We start from the raw sequence: 27,059 nt of genomic DNA on the forward strand, positions 1-27,059 counted from the left end.
GCTGTGCCAAAGAGGTCATTGATTTTTCCCACCAGTCTTTGCCAGAGCTATTCGTAGTCTGATGCAAAACTGCAGTGGTTTTCAGGTTGATGCTTCACAGTCCCAAGTGAGAGAAGTCCTTGGGTGATGGTTGACAAGCTGGCTCATGTCTCCTAATGCTTGGCTTGAAAGGCTGGATTCACGTAGGTCAGCTGCTGCTGGACTTGTCTCTTCTGTAAGCTGCCAATGACACGACTCCTCTTTCCTCTTGCTCTGGCCTTTCTGCTTGACATGCTGGTGCATAAATAAGTATTGGATATGGGGGTGTGTATAGTTACATATGCACAATATAATGCACTGTTTAAACTGTGATACATTAATGTGGTGATTCCTTGCACAGACGCATGGAGACTTAAGTTCAGATCTTGATCCAAGGTTCTCCCCCCTCAGCTTGGCATGAGCCATGAGTACTAGAGTCTTTGGGCCCAATCCCTTAAAAGAGGGAGGAGTTGATGGAAGCCCCTTGTCATCCATTTAGCTGAATAAGGAGCCAAAGAGGAATCCTGGTTCCTGTCTAGTCCTCAGCCAGAAGGATAGTCGCCCTGAATCCAGGTTGGAGCTCTGGGGATGTCTCCTTGTGGTTCTAATGAACCTAAAGAACCCCCCACCCCTTCTCCATTAGGAGGAGAGCAATCCAAAAATCTAACAGTGTTTGTTTGGTTCTGAGATTCTGTATTGATTCCTTTCATTTTGGATTGAAATAGTTTGTTTAGATCTAGCACCGAGAGGTGGCTCAGCTCAGGTGATGGGTAGGGGCTGCTGTTAGAGGAAAAGGGGTCTACCAGTGCCTTTCTCGGTACTGTATACAAGAATCTGAATGCAAGAGGCAGCAGTAAGCTTGGGGTGGGAGGGAGAAAGGGGAGGACTTGATCATCTCTGCTCCTGTTACCTCTCTCAGCACGTGGTGGTGGGGCCGGGGGGAGTGTTAGCAGAGCAGTCACTATCTTTCCAGTACCCATATTACTGTCCTCCTTTTTAAATGGTGCTTTTTGTTCACAGCTCTTACCTTGAAAGTTAATGGATCAGTTTTTAAAGCAGTGAGATAATGTGTGAGACAGCAGTATGGCAAGGCTACATGTGTTGCAGTTTTTCTCTGCCCGGCTAGCTCTCCTCATTCTGCAGGAACAGCAGTGGTCCTGCATGGTCCAAATGGCACAGGGGTCAGTTACTCACTGCATCATGTAACTCCAGGTGCTTGACAGCTCTTGGTTTGTGTTTAAGGCACAAAGTGCTGTTTTTCATGGTACTTTGCTTCATTTATAACTGCTGCCTCCCTTCTTGCGCTGCTGCTTTCCATCTTGTGTCCAGTCATGACTGCACATGTGTTCTTAGCCCCTTGGCCCTGATTTCCTTTCATGAGTGGATTAAAGCTCTCTAGCTCTGTCAAGGTTCACCTGATGCTTTGGGCAGAGTTTCAGATCTGGTTTAGTTTGATCTAAACCAGCTTCCTATCTCATATGGAAAGGAATTTTGACCAGGTCTAATGTGCATAGAAAGTTAAGCCATGTGATGACAATTAAGTCAAGTCCACTGACATGGTCCTCCCTGTGGATTGGTCAGAGGGGCTTGGTAAAACTTGTCAGATACCTCATCGAGGATGGGTGGAGGAAAAATATGCCCAGGTTTTGATGTGTTTTTTTCTTTTTCTTAGGGGAATCACCATCTTCAGGTGCTGTCAGCGGTAACCAGCTTCAGGTAGGAGTGACTTGTGTCATCAGAACCAAGAGAAGCAAAATTTTCTTCTTTGACATCACAATTCTGTTTTTCCTGGGAGGTGGCAAACCGCAAACTGTATTTCACTCTTGGGGGAGAGACTTGAGTCTGCATTTGTACTGCTCAAGATTGCTTAAAAGCCTAAGAGCAAAACAGCACTGCTATCTCCTTGTAACCAAAACATTCCTTAACTGCACCTTCTTTAAGGTGGAAAAGTCATTTCCTGCACTGAAGTATTTTTCGGGGGAGGGAGCGCGGAAATAAAATGCGAACAAGCTCACAAAGTAGGGCTGCATTCTCTCAGGGTGATGTGATATAAATTCTGTCCAGCATGATTCCTGCATTACTAGATGTAAACACATGCCTGTGACAAGCTTTTCCTGTTCTAGGTACAAATACTCACATTTAAAGTTTGTGTAAGTGAGTTTTTCTGCTTCCAATTTATTGCAAAAATAATCTTCAGCTAGAGCCACTGGTAGTGTGTTGTGAGGCTGGCTGCTCCATCTCACCTAGTTGCTCTGGTCTCGTCTCTTTGCCACAGAAGATACAGACTTGCATGCAATTTTTGTAAGAAACTTTGTGGCATGATGCATTATCGTGGTTCCTTGCTGGGCAGGGAAGGGAAGATTCACCCTATAAATGCCACCATTAATCTTTGGATCAGGAAGCAGGGGCAAAAAGAGTAGAGAGAGCTTGATGCTTATCATCCAGGGGACATGCGATAAGCTCTCCTGGTTATATAGAAGGGAGACTTAAACTTGCTTTGGGTGGGGAAGGCAAAAGCAGTATATTTTTAGAACGGTTTAACAAGGAAAGTTGGCTTGTTGAGTATTTCATGTTTGAAGATACTGCTGTCCAGAGAGCTTACTTAAATTCAGTTGTTCGGTTCTATACCAGGACTGAGTATCTTCATCTGCACCATGTCTGTATTTTGATTTTAAATGGTTTTAATTGTATGTTTAATGTTCAAACGAGGCGGCCTCTGCCCAAAGGGGCTTACATGCTTCGTTAGGTGTTAGTCAACTCCTGTTATGTGTGAAACCTTCAATGAAGATTGAGTACAAGGGCAAGTGCAGGTGTCTTTGTGTGTGTGTGTATTTATAATTGTTACTAAATGATTTGAGAATATAAGAAAGACCGTTCTGGCGCTGTATTCTGTCTTTTAATGCTGGCCAGTGCCAGATGCTTCATAGGGAATGAACAGAAGAGGGCAGTGTTAAGTCATCCATTCCCTGTCATCCAGTCCCAGCTTCTCGCAGTTATAACTGAAAGTCTCTATGGACAAAATGCATGTTACTAGGTTATTTTCAGAATTAAACCTTGAGTATAAACTACAGGGGACATGTTCATTGGCACAGATGAGTTAGGCACCCAGTTCCCACCACGTTGTCCTCTGTGGCTCTGAAAATCTCCCCGTGTTCTAATTAGTTCCCCCAGATGTCCTGCTTTGCTACCCATTCAGCAGAGTGGGAGCAATGGTTGGCATGTTTTTACCATTGCAGTGAAGATGACCATACTGGCTGTAAGACTGGAATAATCTAAGGTGTATTTGCAGGCCAAACCCCGAAAAGGCATGTCTTCCCAAGATAGTCAACGGCCATTGAATCGCCAAGGTTCTTCTGACCTCTCTTATAGCCATTCTGAGCAATATCCAAACCCCGAATCACGCATGATTGAGACCTCAACAGGTAAGGACCTTGCTCTTGTTGTGCATTTAGCCCCAACAGCAACCCTGCTTCTATGCTTATCTGTGAGATTTTTAGTACAGGTTTGTAAGTTCAGTGCTCTGAAATGTTCTCTCCCTCAAGGCTTTCATCTCTGCTTTTCCACTCTTCTCTGCGAGTGTCACTACCCCCACTTTGCCGCCTTCCTCCCTGGGGTATTTCTGTCCTGGTCTTGGGGTTGGTGCTTCATTTGAAGAGGCTGAATGGGTGGCTGTGCTTTCCCTTCTAACAGAGGCCCCTTTGTTAGTCTTTGTGAGTGGAGATTGGCCAGTCTGCTCTGTGTGGGCCCAAGTGTTCTAGCATGCAGCAGAAGCTATTGCCAGCCGCCTTTCTGCCTTCGGACAGAAATACCATTAAATGTTAAACTGGGGCGTTGACGAAATGAGGAGTTAGGAGTAGAGAAGGAATGAGAAGAAAAAGGCTGCTAAGGCCATCAGACTTACTGTCCAGTCTATGCAGTAATTTCCCTTGTGGTGGAACTGGTTACCATAGAGTAAATGATTTGTTTTGATTAAAACAGGGTTCGACCTTGCTGTGTGTATGGCTGGAACTGTCCTAATGTATTCCTGGTTTGTTACAGCCTTGTATCCTTGCTCAGGGATATACTGAACACACAGTCTCTGGTCCTGCAATACTCTAGCATGGTTAAGTGTTGGGACAGCCCTAGCAGGGTAAGATATAGTGTAGGCAGGACCTTAGAGAGATTGTAACTGGAGAGATGTTTCCTCTTCTATCCTATTAGCAATTTCATTTGCAAACTTTACACTGCATTTACATGCATCAATGGTAATTTCCAGTTATCTCACTTCCTTAGAATTTTTAACCGACTTAATTTTCTGTTTTTTGGGGTGCCATACCTGAAATGGTCATAAGAGGGTAAGAAGTGTGAGCTCCTTCAGTGGGCTGCCCTACTGGCTAACCTCAATTCCGACTTGTGCTGCTGTTCTGTTCCCAGGCAGAAGCTGCCAGTTGTATAAGTTGTCTCTTGTATTTCTGTGGAACAAACAAATGTATAAGGGACTAAATAAAACTAATCAAACTCACGTTTGCAGTGTTGCTGTGGCCGTGTTGGTCCCGGGATGTTAGAGACACAGGGTAAGTAAGGTAATACTTTCTATTGAACCATCTTCAGTTGGTGAAAGGGACAAGCTTTGAAGTTCCCCAGAGCTCTTCTTCAGGTCTAGAGAAAGTAACCAGAGTGTCTGAGCCAAATACAAGGTGGGACAGATCCCTTATGCTTGTATTTAGCAGACACACTCTGGTTACTTTCTCCAGACCTGAAGAAGAGCTCTGGGAAACTCAAAAACATGTCCCTTCCACCAACAGAAGTTCAACCAACAAAAGATATTACATCACCCATGTTCTCTGTGATCAAACTCATGTTAATTTTGTCCCAATATCTAAAGTAGCTTCCATGGGTAAACTGCTAATCCATTGCTTGCTTTTAGCTTTCAGGAAAAGGACATGTTCTTGGATCGTATAAATGCAACTAGTATTTGAAAATGAGTAAATTAACCCTGTTGCTAAAAAGGAAGCCTGTGTGAAAGTCTGTTCATTCCAATCCATAGTTGACTGGTTTTTAGTCATGAAATTCACTAGAACATTTGGCCCTGTTGATTGAGACTGGTCCTCCCTGTTGTGATCTCGGAGAGCTGGGTGTCTCAAACAAGTGGACAAGGACTGGATGGGCCTTGGAAATGGACCTTCCCTGTCCCCTCTAGACATTCTCCCTACACTTCAGAGTTGGACAAATCACATTATCAGGGCATTTTGCACTGGTGCTACCCCTGCTGTAATTATCTGCTGGGTTGAAGACTTCAGTCTTGAGGGAAGCACATTTCCCCAGCACTAAATTCAAGTGGTTACAATATGTGTGTGTATTAGCAGTCATTGACAAGAGTATAATCCCAGGCAGTTCCCTCCAAGCATTTTAAAATCCTGTACAATTAGAATACACATGTGCCATATGAATAAGGTGAGGGCCGCTCAGCTTCTGTGTGCCAGTTGGCAGTTGGGTTCAGTCAGTAGTTCATGATTATTCCAGGGCACTGGTATTTGATATTAAGGATGTTAGAAAGTTAGTAACAGAGGAATCGTGTCAGATTTCTGGGACACTCAGTACTGCAAGCAGCTTGCTGCATTAATAGATCAGACCATCTTGTGTTTAGTGGTTACTTAACAGGAGAGATTTTCTGGAGTGAGATGTTACCAGTTTAAGCCCTCTTCTCTCCCCTAACCCCCCCACCCCCCCACCCCCACCCCCCCCAAGAGAGGAGGAGAAGTTGAGCCCTGAAGCTACCAGAGAAGAAATCTGCTCTTTTGGGGAAGGGATTTTGGAACTTTGCAGGTTAATTGCCGCCCAGCAATTTTCCCACCCCGCAATCTGAGCCAAGAGTAGGGAGGTGCTGCTCTAAATAACACTTTGGCCTTTATGGAAATGTATCAGATGTTCCAGGAGTGTCTGTCTTTCTTTCTTTCTCTCCCCCCACCTCTCTCTGCAGGCTAGGGTTAGCACTTCTCCTGGCCTTATATAGGAAGGCCTGATTGTTAGTGTTAACGGGAATAAAACAACAAGGAGAGCTGCCAGATTGCATAAATCAGGGCAGTATTTGGAATTTCATAAATGCCGTGGGTACAAGTTGAGCACTCAAACAATACTGAACTGTTCTCTATCGCTCCGTCTCTCTCTAGGGGAGGTGGAGTTTTGCTTCTCCTTTCGTGTTTTTTAATCTCTCTTTATTTCTGTCTCCATCCCCCTGAAGACCACAAGAGGAGCAGTGGCAGCCGGAGCCAAGATTCTGCAGACAGCCAGGACATCCAGGTCCCGGAGCAGTTTTCAGGGTTACTCCATGGCTCTTCCCCGGTGTGTGAGATAAACGAGGACCCTTTCAGGCTCATTTCTTCTGTGGCCAAAGGAGGTACAGAGGGCACAGGCCACTCACCTGCTATGCAGTTGGAGGATGCTGATTTACCTGTCTCTGGATCAGTACGGACCAGTTCTCCTGAGGAAAACCAGAAAGCGATCTACGCAACGGTCCAGCCCAAAAACATCCAGCAGGCAGAACCTGAAACTGCAGTGACTCCCCAAGTGCTGCAGCACCCTGGTGGTGCAGAGGAAGAGGGAGACAGAGGCGGTGCTGGGGGCCGAGCTCACCTAGGAGGCAAGCCCAAAGCAGAGCTCAAACTCAGCCGTAGCTTGTCCAAATCGGACTCCGATCTCCTGACCTGCTCACCGACTGAGGACGATGCCATGGGGAGCCGGAGCGAATCGCTCTCAAACTGCAGCACTGGGAAGAAAAGGCTGGAGAAATCTCCATCTTTTGCTTCGGAGTGGGATGAGGTAAGATTGACCTTGGCTTACTAATACCCTAATGCCGGGAGTGAGCTTGTGTGCTGTGTGAGTTGCACCGTACTCAGTCTCTTGCAGGGAGAGAGTAAGTTGCGGGGCTTGAAGCATTATTCACCTTCCTTTGTGTTTACCCCAGCTTCTTTCATTATTTGCCTGTTTAATTACAATAAGCCTTTCAGTGGTTAAATGCCAGGAGATAGGCATAATCAGAGCAGGCGTTCTTAAACATTTGGAAACGTTCATATCCTGGGCTTCGCTTCTCTGGGCGTGTCGGTCGCTGTGCTTTGGAACGGGTTTTGTGTTTGCAAAAAGGAGAGTTGTTGTGTTAGTGTCTCCTTCGCTAGTCCTTCCCTTTGGAGTATCCCAGCCCAAAAGCAGGGAGGGTGGGTTCCCTTTCTAGGTCACCATTGTCTACGGTGTGTGAGGAGGGTGTGCTGGGTTCATGGGGTGGGAGGCAGGCAGGCACTAATTGGAAGACTTTTTCCCGTTTATTAGATCTATCTAACTTATGTCTTTAAGTGGTTAGTTCAGAGGCGAGTTAGAAGTCACTTTAGTGTAGTGCAAAAGGGAGGGACTCTTATTTCATGCTTAGGAAGTTGGCCTTCGTGAACCATTCAGCTGGGATTGTGTCCCTCTGAAATTCAGCATTGCAGCATTACTGAAAAATTCTTTGGAGATGATTCCATACTGGTAGAGCAACAGAACTATGTAAAAGATGAGCCCAGATCAGCCACTCCTTGTGCACTGAAAGGGAAACCCTCCCCAGGAGAGAATCAGGTTCATGAAGGCTGCATGCGTGCCAGGCCTGTAAATGGCTGGCAAAAGGGAATCCCATACTCAATGGGACATGTTCGTGGCGTTCCAGTGACAATATCCGTGACCATACCCCTTGCTCAGACTGTGTGTGTGTTGATTGGGGCTCAGCCTCTGTACAGTCCAACGTAAGGGTTAACTTTTATTGGTTACATGGGTGAAACTTACCTCAGGGAGAAGGGTTGTACTGAGAAAATGCTGCTAAACAAAAATCCTCCAAGGCAACTGGGCAAGTGTCTGTGGGCCTCCTCCTTTTGTTGAAGCACACTCCCCATCTTGCTTCCAGGAGACGTTCACCCCCACTGAGTGTTCTTCCACAGCTGTCTTGGTCACAGTGTCCGTGCAGTTATTGATGAGCTGGGTCAATAATGCCAAGGCTATAAGGGACTGATTCTTTAGCAGAAGATTGATCTGTTGGGACTCAGTTATTTTGCTGTGCTGCTGTCACACTTCATTTGAAATGCCTCCCCCCTGCCCTGATGGCTGTTTCCAGAGGAGCCCTAAACTCCGTAAGGGAAAGCTCAGCTCTCTGCCCTCTTTGGGTTTATGTTGTTACGGTGGTTGGACCTGTAGCAAGAGCGTAATCCTTGTTAGAGCTTCCCTGCTTTGTATAGTCAGGTGAGCAAGCTTGAAAATCTATCTCCCTGCTTCCTTGCAGATAGATTGCAGGACCAGTTGCCATGTTAACACTGGATGGAACAGAGACACTTTAACCTACAGAAAAGTCCAGAGTGTCATGCAGACACATGCTGGTAATGGTTCAGACTAAGAAGAGAATTGGGGAGAAGAGGCTAGGGGCAATGAATGTAAAGGATTCCTACCCTTAATCTAAAATCAAACTGCTCTAATTGAAAACTGTATTTTCAAAACTGTACTTTTTGAATCTTTTTTTAAGGGATGTGTTGGATGGAGGGGTTTTTATTTTTTGTATTGCAGCAGCATCTAGAGGGCCCAATGAAGTTCAGGGGCCCATTATCTTTTCCCCACAGCTGTTGTCCCCTGATCATCTGTAGGATTTAAGTATCTTATTGTCGTCTTTGATTTTCTTTTTAACCCTCATGAGGCATCAGTGCTTTCCTTTATCCCGATGTGGGTGGTTTTCCCATGATCTCCTTCAGAGTCATGACTGTGCTGGGCATTTGCAGGTGTTTGAAAGCTTGTGGTGCTCAAATTATGCATTGGAAGGGGATTGAGTAGTTGGCCTAATAAATCTTCATCTCCAGATTCCTGGGACATCATACCTGCCTCAGAATCATCATTTGTAATAAGACAATGTGGCTTAGTGGATAGAGCACTGATCTAGGGTGCAGGAGACCTGGATTCTATTCCCAGCTCTGCTGCTGACTTTGGCCCAGTCGCTTTGCTCTGTTTGTTTTTTCCAATCTGTAAAATGGGGATAATGATGCTGACCTCCTTTGGAAGGTGCTTTGAGATATGAGGAAAAGGACTACAGAAGAGCTAAATACTGGTAGTTAGTTCATCAGGTGGGGGTTAGGCCACCCGGATCTGCTGAGTTTCTGCTTAGGAGAGGCACCAGTCACTGTAGCGTGTTATAGGGGCAGGTGTGGAGGGCAGCTGTGCAGTGAAAAGTGCTCATTGCATGCCCCACATGCTTGGGCTAAGGCCTATATGCTCATTTGCAATTTTAAAATGTTTTGTATTGTATTATCCCTTCAGATGAGAAATGTCTAACCACTCCCTTTTCACCAGCTTCAAAATTCACACCCGCAAGAGAAGGAAACAACCGCGGGACTTTGTGTTGTGACAACTTAAATGGGCAGTAAAGAGACTGGTCTGATGGCAGTTAGAACCATAGTGATGAGACTAAAGAACTCTTCAGTTTTCTCTCAAAAGTTTACTCATGCCCTGGATGGGTTAATGCAGCTGCTTCTGAATTAGGATGTGACTTACAGCCTCTGAATGAGTGTCTGGTTAATGTAAAACCTCACTGAGCCTGAATCTCTTCTGCCTTTGACTGTTTGCAGTGAGAGTATTGGCAGTGGGGTAATCTCCCATCGGTGCATGGCAGATTTACACATGTTATTTCACTAATGTTAATATTTATGCAGATAGCTCCTGGGGAAGATAGTCCCTGTCTGTGTTGCACTATGCAGTACAAACATTAAAATCAGTCTCACCCAGTGGCTTTACTAAAAGTGGGCATGCCTCCTCTTGGAATCAAGTGTTTCAGGAGTGACCTTAGTGACCTCTTGAGGCAGATGGGACAGCAAAGCTGGGGGCAGAGAAGAGCTAAGCCTGTGTTGCTTTTGGGCTACCTGTGATGGTGCCAAATAAGTCCATAGATGGTGGTGAAAGAAGGTAAATTTTGCCTTGGAAGGTCTGATCCGTTTACAGGCTCATCACTTTCTGTGAGCTCCTTCCCCAGATAGCTGAATCCCCTTTGATTGGAAGTGGAAGGTGGTGCCCATCTCAGCCAGAGGGTGGGATGGGGAAGCAGTGATTCACTCGGCAAAGATCTCCCTGTTGCTGACTTGCAGTGTGGGGGAGGGATAGTTCAGTGGTTTGAGCATTGGCCTGCTCAACCCAGGGTTGTGAGCTCAATCCTTGAGGGGGCCTTTTAAGGATCCGGGGCAAAAATTGGGGATTGGCCCTGCTTTGAGAAGGGGGTTGGATCAGATGACCTCCTGAGGTCCCTTCCAACCCTGATATTCTGATTCCCCCACTCTGTAGCCCTGGTCCAAATAATACGACAATGTTACTTTGTGCTCAGTGCTGCAAAAGAATCTGGTAAGTATCTGTTTCCTTTCAATCTCCTGACTCTCTGGCAGTTTAATGTGAACATGAACACACACACACTCCCGCTCTGCTGTCATTATCTGATATAAACTCCTTATGAGTCAGACATAGGCGAACAGGTCAAAAGCAAACAGCAATGCAGCATCGGGTGGGAGAGAGGAGTGAAGCCGGCTTGATCCCTCATGTGAACGGGAATAAAGTTGGGTGAGAAGAATTATACGAGGTAGAGCCTCTCGTTAGCATAAATATTTGAATCCTTCAAAACTTGGCTGAGGGCTAAAGTGATAGATTTGTTTTTCGTAATTGGTTCATGAATATTTAGCAGCTGTGAGATCAGCACACACCAGTCACAGCACACTATGAATTTTATGAGAGAATAAACTATGTTCATGTTTCGGAAGGAGAGGGGACCGTTTGGTGCTAGGTAGAGGTGCTGTCAGCCCAGCTTCAGGAGCGTGTTAGATGATGCATCTGTTCTACAGCCGAGAGGGGAGGAAGGGAGAACAGTTTCAGGTCTCACTCTGCGCATGTCTGAGTTCATATGCTTGGAAGAGCCTCCCGTTGCATGCAGGCAAATTGGTTGCCAAATGATATTTAATGGTTTTATCCAAAAGAGACCTAAGACACGTTATAAATTGGACAGAAATCAGTTCATCCACCTTGGAAATACAGCCACCTGGGTTGAAACATCTATCTAGTGTTTAACAACACCATGGCACAGTACTTAACTTAGGATAAAGTAAAGAAAAGGTAACTGCAAACCAGAATTTGGCAGGACACTGGAGATAGAGCTCGTTATTTAATGTTGTTAGATGCCTGTGTAAATGTAAGTTACTGCTGATTACCAAGATGTGTCTGTGTAAACAGGAACTGCCAAGCCTTTTTGGGTAGGCAGTGTGGTCCAGTGAACAGGAATCAGGAAGACCTGGGTTCTGTTCCTAGCGCTGCCGCAGACCACCTGTGTGACTTTGGGCAAATATCACTTTCCTCCTTTGACTCATTTCCCCCTGTGTCAAATGTGGGAAGGATGGTTCTCTTTTGTAGAATGCTTTGAGATGTATAGAAGAAAAGCACTGTGGTTACTGTCACATTAGTGAAGCTGGTGATAACCATGTTGATGCATGTGGATCCTACTCTGTAAATGATTGGGATGTTTCATTTTTCAAAGAAATGGCCTCACCAGTTGAACAGAAAATGCCTTTCTGTAGCAGCCTTTGCAGCAAGGCACTATAACTGTTGCCTTTGTCAGAGGATGTGGGCACGAACTGTGGCGACTAGACTGGGTTGGGGAGTCTGACCAATTAGCAGTCTTAAAGCATTTGAATCAGCTGTCGGTCTTTTTTTGACCAGAAGACCTGGTATGCACAATTCCATCTCTAGAGGTCTAATAAAGCAAACAGTGCCAGGATCCACAACCTGGTAGGTCTGCCCAGGCCCAGTCCCAGTCCTTCCAAGGCAGACAGCATTTTTATAAGGAAATCTTGGGGTTTTGGACAATGGCCTCCTTGGCTTGAACCAACTGTAGATAACCTTTTGTGTCTGTGCCTTTTTTCTGCCTCCATTATGGTGCTTCGTCTCCGAGCCTCCTTTTCTCCCTTTAAAATCTTGGGGTAAGAGTGGGACAGAATTTTAAAAAGATCTGTTGGCCGAAGGCTACCTGACTTTCTTGAGTCAGGTGTACAGTTGCAGTGATGCAAAGCTCTCCCGTTCTTTGAGTTGTTACAATACTCATAGAACCGCTTGGTAGACTTGTAGCATGTAATGAGCAGTTGGGTGAAAACTGCTAGTCAGGTTTCGTCAGATTTCTCTTGTTCTGAGAGCAGAAAATATCCAGCCAGCTGTGCTGTACAGCTCAATATATGAGGCAGCGTGGGTTCCTGTACAATGACTAAGCTGCACATTCTAAAGCATATGCCTAAAATAAAACGCAGTGCTTCCACTGCAGTCTTGGGGCTCAGCGACTACTCGTTCATGACGTGGGACAGTTGAGTTACTTGCCTAGACAGGCGGAAAATTGCCCACGTGTGCCCTCTCAGCTAGAAATTTGTATTGCGCTCAGGGTCATTTTTAAGTGGTTTCTGGGTCAATATAACTTAACAGCTAAAGTGCTGTAAATGTAGTTCCTGGTATATGCGTAACATTTAAGGCATCAGTTCTGAGTGGAATTGGGCAACCCAAGTGCTAATGTGAGAATGGCCATACTGGGTTAGACCAATGGTCCATCTAGACCAGTATCCTGTCTTCTAACAATGGCTGATGCCAGATGCTTCAGAGGGAGTGACTAGAACAGGGCAATTAGCGAGTGGTGCATCCCGTCATCCAGTTCCAGCTTCTGGCAGTTAAAGGCTTAGGGACATGCAGATCGTAGGGTTGCGTCCCTAACCATTTTCGCTAATGGCATTGATGGACCTATCCTCCATGAACTTATCTAGTTCTTTTTTGAAACCAGTTGTACTTGCGGCCTTCACAACATCCCTGGGCAACGAGTTTCACCAGTTGACTGCGTGTTGTGTGAAGTACTCCCTTATGTTTGTTTTTAAATGTTCTGCCTGTTAATTTCATTAGGTGACCCCTGTGTCATGTGTTACATGAAGGGTCAATGACACTTCCTGACAGTGAGATCTACCACATCTTCCCCTTGTTTAAGGAGCACAAGTTCCTGGCAAAACTGGCTTCTCATACAATCAATTCTCTTGTCTGGTTGACTCCACAGAGGCAGTTCATTGCTCAGAATTATTGATGCCTAAATAGCTGCCGTTATTAAAGGGACCTGTGTTCTTGGTACAGTGAGGGTTGGTTGGATATTTATGGTAGCCAGTGCCCTGGGTTTCCTTGATTAGTGTGTGAATTGTGGCCTTTTCACACTTTCACCCTGTCCCTTAGCATAAAGAGTTTCAGCTTTTACACTCTTGTGGTGTCATAATAATGCATTGCAATATTTGGGTCGTGAACTAGTTGGTTTTCTAGAGCTTTATCTGTCCTCTACCCTACGTGCAGTAGCAAGGAACTGGCCAGGCCATTGAGAATTTGCTTCAGACCATGCTCCTGATATTTCTTTATCCACCATGTTTACAGTTGTCTCGCATCAAATGAGCAGCTCCTGTGTTGAATTTCTAATGCAGTTCTATGTTCCACGCTAAGTCCCTGCACCAGCTCTACAAAGTGATATGGCTGCTCTGTATTCTAGTTTTAGCCCTTTCGACAACAGAGCGTTTCTTCTGACGGAGGATTAAAGAGAACTGTAAATAAAACATGCATGTTACTTTAGATTTGTTAACCAAAGGAAATGCACAATCCAGCAGTGATTTATCAGTCAGAAATCACTTGGATCCATGTGTTCCCCAGTGTGTGAATTTAGGTGATGAATTAATACTTCATGTCTCTGGACAACACTGCCCTGCCCGTCTTTCCTATAAATAACTGGAGTGGAGCATGATGTTCTACTATCAAGTCAAATTGCTTTTCTCAATTCTCCACTCCCAGTCCCAGGAACTGTAGATATGCTGTTGAATTGGCTCATCTTTTTTGATGGTTGATGGTTCATTAGTATCAACATTGAGAGTAAACTGTTGCACAGCTGTAGTGTCGTTTCACCCATGTAAGATCCCAGCTCTCTTAGGTCCCAATACAGCTGGTACCAAGCACATAGGTAATGTTAAGCATGTGAGCCCCATTAACTGCTCATGCATACATAATTAGCTGAATGAGGGCCTTAGTGAATTAAAAATATTTTTTCTTAATAATGAAGATTAAATAATTTATTAAATAAAATAATGCTGCTTAAGTATCCCTTTTTATCAGTACGTCTCAAAGTGCTTTGCAGTCTTTCATCTGTGTATCCATGCAAAACCCTTGTGAGGAAGGGAAGTATTATTATTTCCATTTTCCAGATGGGAAGCTGAGGCACAGCGGGACTGTGACTTGCTCAAGGTCACCAGGAAGACTGTGGAAGAGAAGGAATTGCACCTCTATCTACAATTCGTGGGCTAATGCCATAACCACTGAGCCAGTCTTCCTCTCTAAGACCATAATCTTTGGATTTTTGAGGGTTTTAGGTTTAGTTTGTTTTGCCACGGCTAGCAAAAATCATGTAATTGTACTGTAGTAATGTATTTATTTTTAAAATTTTAATTTTGAAAATTGAGGTTTTTGTTTTGATAAAAATTAAACAATTGCATTGCAATACAAAACTTTTTTTGTTTGATGCAAAAGCCACCATTTCATAAAAATATCACCAAAAAGTGCCAAGTGTGAGAGGACCAGAGTAGTTAGTTTTGTGCTTAGTGAAATATAACTTGAGTTTAACGTGGTACCTATCCTGACAAGCCAGATTGACTTATCTGCTGGGTTCCCTCACAGCTCTGTGTGTGTCGGTCACTGTTAAAATACTTACAATTCAAGTCGAAATCTGATTGTGAGAAAACAGTACACCGCACTGTGTATTTTTTATTGACACTGGGAGGCTAAGGGTTTTACGGTTATGGCAGTGACTGAATTCCATATTTTGTTTCTGCAGTTGTTCTAAACTTTCTAACAATGAAGTGCCAAGGGCTAGTTTGTGTTTGTTCCTTCCTGATGTATCCTTTTCTGTCCCCTTTCTGTAGTCTTCTCTTGTGTGGTCCCACCTCTTCGGTGACCCAGCCTTAGTAAACTTCATCCTTTCTTGGTGAACAAGAAAATTTCCTTTGTCACTTCCCAACAGCTTTTACTGCCTAAAGTTTTTAATTTGTTTTGTTTATATTTGCATGTTTAATTTGCCCTCTGAATTGCAGGACCAGGCACGGTCTGTTTTGTTTGCAAACTGAAATATTCTTGGCACATTTTCTGGCCTCTGTCATTTGTTTTGTGCTGGCTTTAATTTCTGAGGATTAATTCCCGTGTTACTCTCTTTAGCCATTTAAAATGCTGAAATATTTTATTGTTCATGTAAATGTGGCCAATGTGTTTATCTGATTTCTACTACCTTCTAAACAAGCATGTCTACACCAAGCTTTGCATGTCCTTGATGGTCTCTTGAAATAAACTTCATGAAGTAATCTGGAGAGAATTGCTGGAGTCTGATAAGATGCAACAGAGGTTTGCTCTTTTCATTTCCCCGATTTAGAGCTCAAAATTTTTTACCCTACTCTCTAACTCAGGGGTCCCCAATGTGGTGCCTGCAGGTGCAGTGGCGCTTGCTGGGGCAGTTGTTTGGCCCGCAGGGCAGCATGCTGCCGAAATGCTGCCACTGAGCATGATCGCCTGAGAACCACCCGCCGAAATGCTGCCGAGAAGCGTTTCCGTTTCTCAGCGGCATTTCGGCGGTGGGGCTTCTTTCCACTGCTGCTTCTTGGCGGCATTTCGGTGGCGGGGTGTTTGGCACCTGCCGCAGTCTGTTGGGAATAGGAATGTGCTATTCCCACAGAGAGGTTGTGGACCACTGCTCTAACTCAACTCCCCTCACCTCCAATGATGAGGGCTTCCACACAGAGACCTTGAAGGATTATCCTTCCTCTCAGCTAAGGGTGTCTGTGTTTAGCAAAAAGAAAAGGAGTACTTGTGGCACCTTAGAGACTAACCAATTTATTTGAGCATAAGCTTTCGTGAGCTACAGCTCACTTCATCGGATGCATACCGTGGAAACAAAAAGAATAAGAGGACTTGTGGCACCTTAGAGACTAAAAAATTTGAGTATAAGCTTTTGTGAGCTACAGCTCACTGCATCTGATGAAGTGAGCTATAGCTCACAAAAGCTTATGCTCAAATAAATTGGTTAGCCTCTAAGGTGCCACAAGTCCTCATTTTCTTTTTGTGAATACAGACTAACATGGCTGCTACTCTGAAACCTGTATTTAGCAAATGGATGCCAGAGAAAATATTTATTCATTGTATATAGATAGCATGCCTGCTAAAATCACAAACCAAAATAAACTGTCTATATCAACAATACTAAAACTGCTTCCAGCCTAACACCAGCTTTCGGAAAAGCCTGGATAAATAAATGCGCTTGCAGTGTGCTCTGGAAGTCTGCAGGCTAGTGCCTATCAAATAAAGGGAAATGCAAGTTCCCGGTTTGAGGGCCTTCTAATGCACAGTCCTCCATACCTACAGATCTAGGCCAGTTCACGTTCCTTGGCTGATCTCAGCTGTCCGAGTGTGAGGAGAGAGACTACACTGGAACTGATTTAAACCTGTCAAATGCACAGAAGTCTCACTACTTTTTTAGTAAAGGTCTCCTGGTGTTTTGATCTGAGAAGCACATTTCTCAAGTAATGCAAATACATGATCTTACAGCAGGGTTTGTACATGGGAATAAGCAAACACAATTTATTGGAATCGTATCACTGTATCAACGTAGCAGGTTAAATATCAGCTACTCTTTGTGGAGGAATTTTTACTCCCTTGCACACAGTTTTATGTTTATGCCCTAAATACAGATTTAAATGCACAATCACTTCAGTTCTTTCTCTCTGATTTGTAGGTCACCAATCACAGGTGCTAGTCTGGGTATGTAGCTAAGTTAGTTTGTTTCTAATATACTGGAATAATATAACCATTTTGGGATAGCTGCTTCAGTTGTGCTGTCAGTTTTTCTTGAACTGCTAAGTAGCATGTTACCCCAACATTCTGGAATTGAAGCTTTTGATGCAGTTAATATAAATTATGCATACTGTGTAACGAATATTTTTTAAAATGTGACCAATTTGATCATTTTTGATCAATAGTCTAGAGGATGGTTCTAGACTATTCTCAGTGGTGGAAGAGGACAGGACAAGGAGTAATGGTCTCAAGTTGCAGTGAGGGAGGTTTAGGATGGAGATTAGGAAAAACTTTTTCACTAGGAGGGTGGTGAAACACTGGAATGCGTTGCCTAGGGAGGTGGTGGAATCTCCTTCCTTAGAAGTTTTTAAGGTCAGGCTTGACAAAGCCCTGGCTGGGATGATTTAATTGGGGATGGGTCCTGCTTTTGAGCAGGGGGTTGGACTAGATGACCTTCTGAGGTCCCTTCCAACCCTGATATTCTATGATTCTATGATTTTGATCCCATGGCACTTTTTTTCAAAAACAGGGATGTTCAGCGCTAATGTCCTTGCCAAATTTTCACTCTAATTGCCTTCTGCCTACCTTAATTTTCTCTTGCAGCTTCAATTAACTAATTGTTTACTTCCTGTCTTAAACAGTTCTGTAGTGTTGCTGTGTGCTGTTAAATAGCTGCAACATTGTACCCCAGAGATGGCTGCATTTCAGTAACTCGTGAAGTGATCCCTATATAGTATAATATTACGGTAGGGTCCGAAGGCTCCAAAGACACATTATCTTAGATGCTGTACAAATGCATAAATGGATATGATCTTTTTGCTGAGAAGCTTGCAATTCATGGTATGTATCTTAAGTTGGTGCATTTGGCTGAAAGGTGTTATGAAAATGCAGGAGCACAGATTATGAAGTGCTTTCGTTTGTTTGTGTATACAATGTAAAATGACCGCTGGCAAGGAAATTCTAAACTGAAGTTAACGAGACGTTTTCATTTTAACAGTTCCCTCTTGCAGTTGTTTGTGTTTAATATTGAATTTTACTGTTTTTTCTAGGTCTGACTCCATCTGCATAAATATAGAGGGGGTGGTGATCTTGTAAGCAAATGTGCACGGTGTGGTCTGAAATTGTGAATCCATCATAGTGATTTTGAAGTTTAAAGTGTTACAGATTCCGTTTTTTAAAAATGTTTGGGCTCTGTCTTGTGATTCATACTGAAAAGTAAACTGCAGAGTAATATAAACCAATAGTTCCTTGACCCTGATACAAATCAGTTTCTCTGAGACCATATTAAACCAGAAAAAGAGAGAATGTGTTTCCATATCACTAATGAACAGTTGGAGAATAGGCTGAAATAATTGACAAATCTCCTGAGTCCATGTGTCAATGTATTTGGAATATGTAAATGGCTAGAGAAGGACATAATGTGCTAACTATTAAGTTTGTTATGTACTTAATTTGTTCTTGGGCAACTAACTTGTCGTCTTAACTTCTCTTTGGATTAATAACAGCATTAAATTTTCAGGCCTTCAATATTAATCCTGCCAAGTCCATAATAGTGGAGTCTACGATATTATGTATACCTAGAATCAACAGAACTGATTTATGGGGCTGTAATTTTATGGAATGGTTCCGCCGATGACAGAAGCCAAGCATCAACAACAGAGATAAAAGCCCTGAGTGGTTTATGTAGTCACCTAACCTCAGAGCTAGAATTATTGTCCCAGCACAGATCTCTCAGTTTTGGATTATAGAGAAGATGGTGAAAAATGAATAATGGGAGACTTAAGTCTCTTAATCCCGCTTAGGTTTGTTTTAAGGACTAAATATACAGTACAGAGACTGCATGTTTGGTGCTACTTCCTTCTAGTGGAGATAGAAAATGAGCTTGTCAATACTCATCTATCAACTTTGATACCATTGACCTTGTGGGGATGTGTCAGCAGCTGTTGACGGTCACTCTTGAGTGGCTTCGTTCCTTCCCGTCTGAGATCCCAGAGGATACTATGGGACAATTGCTCATCTGCTCCAAGGGCATGCTTAAGCAAGGTTGAGCCAGATTCTGCCTTAAGAAAAGGAGTACTTGTGGCCCACCTTGATGATCACTACAAAAGGTTCAAGCCCCCACCTCCCCCAACTCTTCTGCTGGTAATAGCTCACCTTACCTGATCACTCTCTTTACAGTGTGTATGGTAACACCCATTGTTTCATGTTCTCTGTGTATATAAATCTCCCCACTGTATTTTCCACTGAATGCATCCGATGAAGTGGGCTGTAGCTCATGAAAGCTTATGCTCAAATAAATGTTAGTCTCTAAGGTGCCACAAGTACTCTTTTTCTTTTTGCGGATACAGACTAATATGGCTGCTGCTCTGAAAAAAGATTCTGTTTTGCCACCTTTCATGGTCAGTGAAGAAATACGAATCATGGTCTCTGTTATAATGGACGCCTAGCTCTACATTTTGATTTTATTTTATTATTTTTTCCTCCCCATGGTGGAAGCACCTTAGCCCATCTGTGCCCACTTTAACTGGGTGAACTGTCAGGAAGTTGAATGAGACAAACTAAACCCTAATGCTTGCTGGGTGGGGAAGCAACCAGCAGAAACATCAAAAATTCTGTCTGCACCCTGATGAATGGAGCATATCAGCACAGAGGCTTTTTTGGGTTGCCAGCTGTTTCTACATACCCTGGGAATGGTGTTTATCAAGTGTGCTTCCTATTGGCCCTTGGAAAGTCTTTCCATTTGGATATGGACCTTATCATGGTTATCCATGCCATTGTCACTTTGAGGTTAGATTACTGCAGTGGGGCTGAAAAGAACTTGGAAACTGAAGCTAGTGTTGGTTACAGCCATCGGTGTGGCACCCTGACTTGATATGCTTTATTAAACTGTGTGTGTTTAAAAGAATATTATAATATACCAAGTGCTTGGGAGAGGTGGAACTAATAAATGTGAATATGTAAGCCAGATTTCCCTGGTTTCCCATGGTTTCTTTGTTTAGTTGTCAGGGAGTTTCCATATTAAGGATGAGTATTGTAAACCTACTGAAATCAGGAAACTTATAAGCAATAGCAACTTGGCTAGCTTGCCTGTTTTGAAATATTTTTGATTACTGTATTTTATGGCTGTAATGTATTCATTTTGTGCAATCTGCAATTGTTAGAGAATTCAAGCCTTTGTACAAATCTAGTTTATGTATTTGTAATGAACTGTTCACTATTGTACTTAAGTGTCAAAACTAAAATCTCATTTCAGTTTTTCAGACTTAATGACATTTTTGTCACTTTTGCAATGAATTTGTGGTGGTTTTTTTCATATATGGATGTCAGACCTAGATCTGTACCCTGTATAGTGAACTTGCCCACTGCTCACATCTCTGCTTTTTTCTTGTTCACCAATAAAACAAGATAATAACTTATCCCCCTCCCTGCTGTGATGTCCTGAGGGTTGCTGTCAGGGCAACACTGAGTCAATCTCTGTACTCTGATCGTGTTACACCAGGGCTGTCACTGGTGGTCCATGTTCAATTGCCAAGTTAAGGTTCCCTCTTGAAATCAACAAAAGCCTGAGTAGTCACAGCAGTCACTGCCATCCTTCTTTACCTCACATTGGAGGATCGCCCTGGCCTTGAGAAACCTGTAAAATTGTATCAGGATGTCAGTTAAGGGTGGCAGCATTGCCCATCACTGATTCCCACCTTTTAGGTGTGATAGATGACAAGGAGAGGTTGTCTGAGTCTTGAGGTAATGTTTTTAATTTAACAGTTTTAAAAAAGTCAGACATTTCATGGCTGTTGTCTGGTCCTACATTCACAGGGTTCCTGTATTCAGCACCCTTGTATAATAGTAACCCACCCAGATAGCCACTGCAACTCCGTTTGCTGCAGCAGCCTGCTGAATGACTTGCTAGACAGTGAGTATCTGCCTTCTGCTGTGCTGGATCAAACATATCCGTCTTGCTGCATTCTTTGCTCCATTGAGCACACTTCACCTGCAAGCAAAAAAGGCATCCGTGTTCCTAAAACTTACTTTAATGGTCTTGTTTCTCTTCCTTCCTGTCAACCCCAAACTAATGTTGGCTTGATAATCACTGCCAGCAAATCCATACAATTGAAAATAACCAATTGTCCAATCACACATACTCTACTGATGCACCATTGCTGTCTGAAATATAAACCTCAAAATGAAATTAGTAAGGATCAGGACTTGAGTGCTTGCGTGCAGTAGAGACACTTCATTTTAAAAATATATCACTCTGTTAGTTACAGGAGTTCAAAAATAATGAAATTCTAACCCTTGTCACTTACTTATTTTGCAACTATGTCCATTTAAAATGACTGAGCTCTTTTAAACCAAACTTTGCCTGTGGCTTTCAAGAATAAAATATGTTGTTGGGGCTGGAATCTTGTCTGTTTCAGCTAGTGGCAAATTTATACATGGAACTTTATGAACCCCTGATAATAAGGATTTATAATGCAAATCTCAGCGGATCCTTAATTACGCCAGCACTGGAGGGTGTCCCTGTAATTCACTAAAACTGTACATATGGTAGAGACAGTATGGGTGATTTATGTCTGCATGTATGTTACTAAACTTTAGAGTCTAATAATCAGGATAGAGGTAAGTGTGCTGCCACTTTTTAACCCCTGTGCAATCAGCCAGTGGCCTTGTTCTAATTCCACTGTGACCCGTCAAGCTTCTGGGGATGGTGATGCGATGATTGGCCTGGAAAGGGCAGGGGGAAACCTAAAGAAGGGTTAGCAGTGGAGGAAGTTCATCACAGGGTTTATTTTTCCCACTGAGATCCCGAAGGCCCTTCAGGTCTTGGAGGGTGCATGAGGTGGTATCATGCTAGCAACAAAGGGGCAAATAAGCACTAGGCGCTGAAGGGACTTGCGGAAGAAGCCTGGGGTATGGGTACCTTAGGGAGGTAGCTGTTACACAGCCGGTGCTCTCCTTTGGGATCTTACAGACCTACTTTAGCAAAACCTTCACAATTCACCTTTAAACCTACCTAGTCACTGGTGGTAGGGAGGGAAAAGCTTCCACAAGAGCTGATCTGCTTACATGGCTCTTTTTTGCTGTTCCCTAGTATGTGATACCAAAATAAGGTTTTTTTAGGAGTGTACTTGGTGTTGGAAGTGGTGGTGGTGATGGGGTCTGCCATTGAGCTTTAAAAAAAATGAGGGTATTTTTCTAAGCAACCAGATGCTCCCCTCTCCAAACCGTAAGTGCCACACCCACAGCGTTCTGTTCAACGCTGTCTCTAGCCTGTTTAGTTTCAGGAACTGATGCACAGGTCCAGAGGAATAAGGAATGCGCATGGGACTGACTTGCAGTTTAGCTTTGGACAAATGGCTTAGTCTGCTTTTAAAATTGGGGCAACTCCCTGTAGGGGTGGTGACAGAACTAAACACTTGTATAGTGTAAACTGCTATGTAAATGTGACTCATACATCTGGGGCACTAAAATGACATCTGGGTCAGGAGGAACTTTTAGAGTACTTCTGGACAGCGTAAAGGATTTAAATGAAATCCATCTGACATGGAGAGGCAGAGCTTTTAAATCCTGATCAAGTAAAAGGACTGACTGGATCTCATCCTAGTGCCTGGTGGATGATGTACTCAAGCCGGACTGCCCATGGATTGGGATGCTGTGCAATCCCTGTTCAAGATGCCTAGGATTGGAATGATAGGGATACTGCATGATTGCAGTATCTTGGTAGAGCTGGGTGGGAACAGAGCTGCCTGTGTCATGTCTGACTCCATCCTTCCTTGTTTGCAGCATGCTTTGCCTGGCTTTACAAATACTGAAATTAATTACACATTTTAAAGCTAAAATCCCCAACTCTTCTGTCTTGTTAGTGCCCTGAGCTATCCCTGTAGAAGCAATCTTTCCATGGCCCAGAATTAACTTAGGGACCACTTGCAAAGCACACCTGGATCAGTGTCCTGAACAGTCTGTCGGTATTGACTTTCTAATACTAGTCTCCCTGGAAAAGCCTGGGGTGGGGTTGGAGGAGATGAGTGCCTTCTGGAAATCTTAGCTGACAGGGCAGCTTTATTCCTTCTCTCCATAAGGAGTGCTTAAAGCCTTTCCAGTTAGCATACACAAAATGTCCCTTTCCAGCAGGCTGCCCTCTTTTGGCTAAAGGAAATATACATTTACTCTCAACAGCCATTTTTGTAAGGCCTGTATCCTGCAGGGAAGATGATTTTATGTTTTGGTTGTGATTGTAAGAGGTGGAGTTGCAGAACAGCAGAGCTGATTATTGCTGAAGGCAGCTATGTATTTTGACTATTTTCGTGGGGGTGCTTTGAAAACCATTTTAGATAACACAGCCTTGGCTCCAATAGATCTCAGCCACTGTAACAGCTGTGGCTATCCAGATCACAGGCATGTGTTTCTGTAGGGATAACCTTGAGGTACCCTTGGGAATCGCTGGTGCCGCAAGTGGGGGATGGGCATAAAATTCCCCATTCTGTGTAGATGACACGTCTGAGGGCTCTTTAATCATAGGTCACATTTTACTTAGGCTCCACCAGAAAAAACCCTAATAGCTGCCGATGAGCCTTGGTGGCAGAGGTCAGTGTCAAATTAGCATGTCCCTGGGTGCTTTGGTGCTCTTTGAATGAAGTTTCCTTTCCTTGCCTCCTGCATGCAAATGAATCAGTGCTGACAGCCTGACTTGTGAGAGACTGTCTCCTGGTTGAGATGATAAAAGAGCCAGTGACTTGTTAATGCACCTCTCTGTTTGCCTCTCTCCATGGACTCTGAATAAATGGACTGGTTGGCTCTGGATGGAGATGTTAGCTCTGTAGGGGGGTATCAGACCTTGTGTTAAAATGGGCTCTGCAGCTTCATGTCTCTCAAGGTGGGAGAGAGCAAAGTACTTCGGAGCTAGCTGTGCTGGGCTGTGGAATAGTGCAACCAAGAGAGACCCTCTTTCATATGTAGCCTTCAAGGAAGAGAGGAGAATCCCTGAAGACCTGCATTGTCCCTGACTTGGCACTAGTGTTTTCATGGAAGACTAGTGATCTGTGCCCACTTGGAGAGGGCTTCTCTTTCCCTGAGGCCATCTCAGTGGTGGCTGTCTGAGGACACCAGGCATGAATGGTCACATCTAGGATTGTATCGTAGCCAGACAGTATTTTGTGCTTAGCTCATGTTGCTGTTCATGCTGAAAGTTGATGCCTTTATCCCCCGAAGCTGTGAGGTCAGGGCTCTTCTTGAGGAAGTGCACTGTCCGAATCCAGCACCCATTGTGTACCGGGGCGGGGTGGGGGGAGGGGAGTAGTATCTTCAGCATGAAGCATGTCCTCCACTAGGTATTTAGCTTAGACTTTACTATGTTGCTATGAGCAAGTATTTTTCCTGGTTTTTTTCTTTTAACCTTTTTAAAAATGACATTCTGTTCTGAAGCCAGTTGTCAGCTGATGGAATACTGTTATGATGGCTCCTGTAGATGTAAAATTACTCATGGAGGAGCAATGCCTAACATTACTTAGAATGTGGTGGGTTAAGCCAAAAATAGCCGGGGTCAGAGAGTTCAGGCTAGAACCAACTCAGAGTAGAAGCATTATGTTTAAACACTGTTGTATTTAATAGTTCACTAGCAGCAACAAACAGCCTAAGAACTCTCTTGCATTGCCTCATACTTGTTCCAAAATATCTCCATTTTATTCCTTGTCCTGGTGCTTTGGTATACAGTTGAGAATTGGCACACTCTGTCCATGCTGCAGAGGACAGGAAATGGACTAGATGACCTCTTGAGGTCCCTTTCAGCTCTCCATTTCTGTGATTCTAGGAAATGGGTGCTCTTATATTGATTCATTTTGTTTTGAGATGGTTTCATCTGGTGTTGCTCAATGTTTTTAGCTTGGCAGCCCCTTATTTGAAATCAAAAAATTTTGCAACCCCCTTAAAACTGCTGTGAAAAAGCAAAAAATATACTGGTGATTAAGGTTGTCTTCTATCAATCTCTTGAAATGCAGTGAGAGAGCATGTGATGAGTGGGCAAGAGAGATGGTTTCTTTAGATTCTAATAAAAAGTTCAGTGCTCGATGACCCATCGAGAGAGCCAGTGTTTCACAATTAATGGGTGTCAACTCCTGTAAGGTTACAAAAGGTAAAGTATCACCATGGGGCTGTACATAAAGACCTACTGTTAATGAAAACTACAAATGGCAGACAGCTTCCGTTGAGTGAAAGTTAACAAGTGTTGTTAATCCTTTAAAAATGTCTACAATTGTTAGTTGCTCTCTTCTATTGCAGAACTGTCTGTAACAGTAAGGACGAAAAAGGGGTTAATTTTTATGTCCGCTCCAAACATGTTCAGTTTCCGCTGTGGCTGATGCTAGATGATGCCATCTAACTGCCTGACTACCAGCTAAACTGAGCTCGGAGTTGCTTTAGGCTGTGAACCCAGCTGCAGAAGAACGCTGACCTCCAGTGAGGGGCAGGAGGCCATGGTCATCACAGTAATAACTACGTTACGCTCCAGTGTTTGTATATTATTGTCCCCTGTGGACATTCAACATTTAACTGTGCAAGTCTGGAGAATTCATCTAGCCCACCTAATTACTCAGATGAACGTGTGGGCTTTCCAGGCAGTCTAGCAAATACCAAGAACACTTATAGTAGTACAGAGGTCAAAGACTTTGACCTTAGTCTTTACTTCCTTGGATTATGGCTTGGGAAAACCCTGTATGCACCACTGGAAAGCTTTTTCTGCTGAGTTGGCAGCTCCTCTTCCACCCACCCACACACACACACACAGTCTGTCTGGATTTTTCTGTTGGGCTCCCTCATTGTAGCATCTGAGCATCATCACAGGCTCACACTGGAGAGAAGTGAGTTTCTAAGGAAGATCTGCTGGGGGGGGGAGTGAAGGGACTGAGGAGAGTTCTTTGTCATTGACAGGATGCTCCTTCTGTAGGGCCAGAGTGCTGCCCTGTTGGCACCAGTGGCCCTCTGTGAGAAGCATAGAGGGGAGAAAAAACGTGTGGTCTTTCTGAGGGGAAAGCCTCCCTGCCCTTTCATCATTGTCCATCCCTGGGGGAGAACCTGCTGTGGCAGAGCAGGTTTGCAAGTGATCCAGGGTGGGAGTAGGGATTCAGCTTGTACCAAGGGAACCCAAAATCACCCTCCTAGAAACAAGCACTGGGAGTTATAGGAGGTTTGCTATGCTAGGCAACTGATGGGAAGGGGTTTCCCCAAGGTGCATGTGGATGGTATTCAGCTGGGTGTCAGTTCTCCTAAGCGCAGAGGAGTGTAAATGTGGGGTTTGAATTGAATTGGCTTCAGACATGCTGTTGTGATCTTTGTTTTCCCAGCAGTGCCGGCAGCAGTCACTTCACGTCCTCAGAGCTCAATCATTCCACAGTGTGAGAGGCTGGCAAAGTGCTTTGCCTCTCGCTGGGAAGCGGTTTGAGGGAGCTGGGGTTGCTTGAGCAAACATGTTTTCCTCCTTTTTCCGCCTCCAAAGTTTTCCTTGGTGTTTGGTGGTTGTAATAGAAACTGGGTTTGGGTCAAGTGAGTATTTTGCTCCAAAAGGTCATCTGGGAAGGAAGAATTGCTCAAACTTTCAGACTTCTTTAACTGAACGGAATGTCTTTGAGGTAAAGATAGTGGCACCTGCTTAAAATCTTGTAACAAGCTTAACTGATCACCCCAAATGTGCAGGGCTTAATGCCCTTAAGCTTCTGGAACTCTAGAACAATAGGTTATTTTTTTTAAACCATATCAAAGCCCATGTATTCCATGGCAAACTGGACCCAAATTCTGCAGCGAAGTCTCGGGATTCTATGGCAGCAGCCTAAAACCTTGCAGTTCCTTTTTTCAAATAAAAAATGGAAGTTTGAATGATTAAATATAGAAGGTGAAATAAGGCAATCAATACAATAGCCCCAGTGTTTATTTGCATAGTAAACTTATCTTACAACGTCCCCACATTTACCTTCAGTATTCAGTGGATTTTATTAGCAACAATCCATAAGTGCACTGTGGAAGGCTGCAGTTTTGTCAGCTGGAGACTTGGTGCTGGGAAGGCGTAGGAGACAGTTCAAGATTGGTGACTTTAAGAGATGTTCCTGGTGAAATTATCAGCAGTGAAAATGTTAACTTTTACACTAAAATTCCCCCCCCCC

The 27,059-nt window shown here is 43.8% G+C and overlaps 1 protein-coding gene across 9 annotated transcripts in view; it reads left to right on the forward strand.

The window, feature by feature from the left end:
* Nucleotides 1-27,059, forward strand: part of ANKS1A (ankyrin repeat and sterile alpha motif domain containing 1A) — a 155,266-nt gene that overhangs the window by 69,295 nt on the left and 58,912 nt on the right. For 6 of the 9 annotated variants that reach the window (XR_012155829.2, XM_073320116.2, XM_073320117.2 and 3 more), the window contains 3 exons: nucleotides 1,691-1,734; nucleotides 3,308-3,440; nucleotides 6,239-6,816. Coding sequence is in view for 6 of the 9 variants with exons in the window: in XM_073320116.2 (XP_073176217.1) it covers nucleotides 1,691-1,734; nucleotides 3,308-3,440; nucleotides 6,239-6,816 (755 nt within the window). In the remaining 3 variants the exon portion in view is untranslated. The other 3 variants (XM_073320120.2, XM_073320125.2, XM_073320121.2) reach the window with 3 other exon arrangements.

The sequence above is a fragment of the Lepidochelys kempii genome, chromosome 21, assembly GCF_965140285.1.
Source record: "Lepidochelys kempii isolate rLepKem1 chromosome 21, rLepKem1.hap1, whole genome shotgun sequence".
NCBI lineage: Eukaryota > Metazoa > Chordata > Testudines > Cheloniidae > Lepidochelys > Lepidochelys kempii.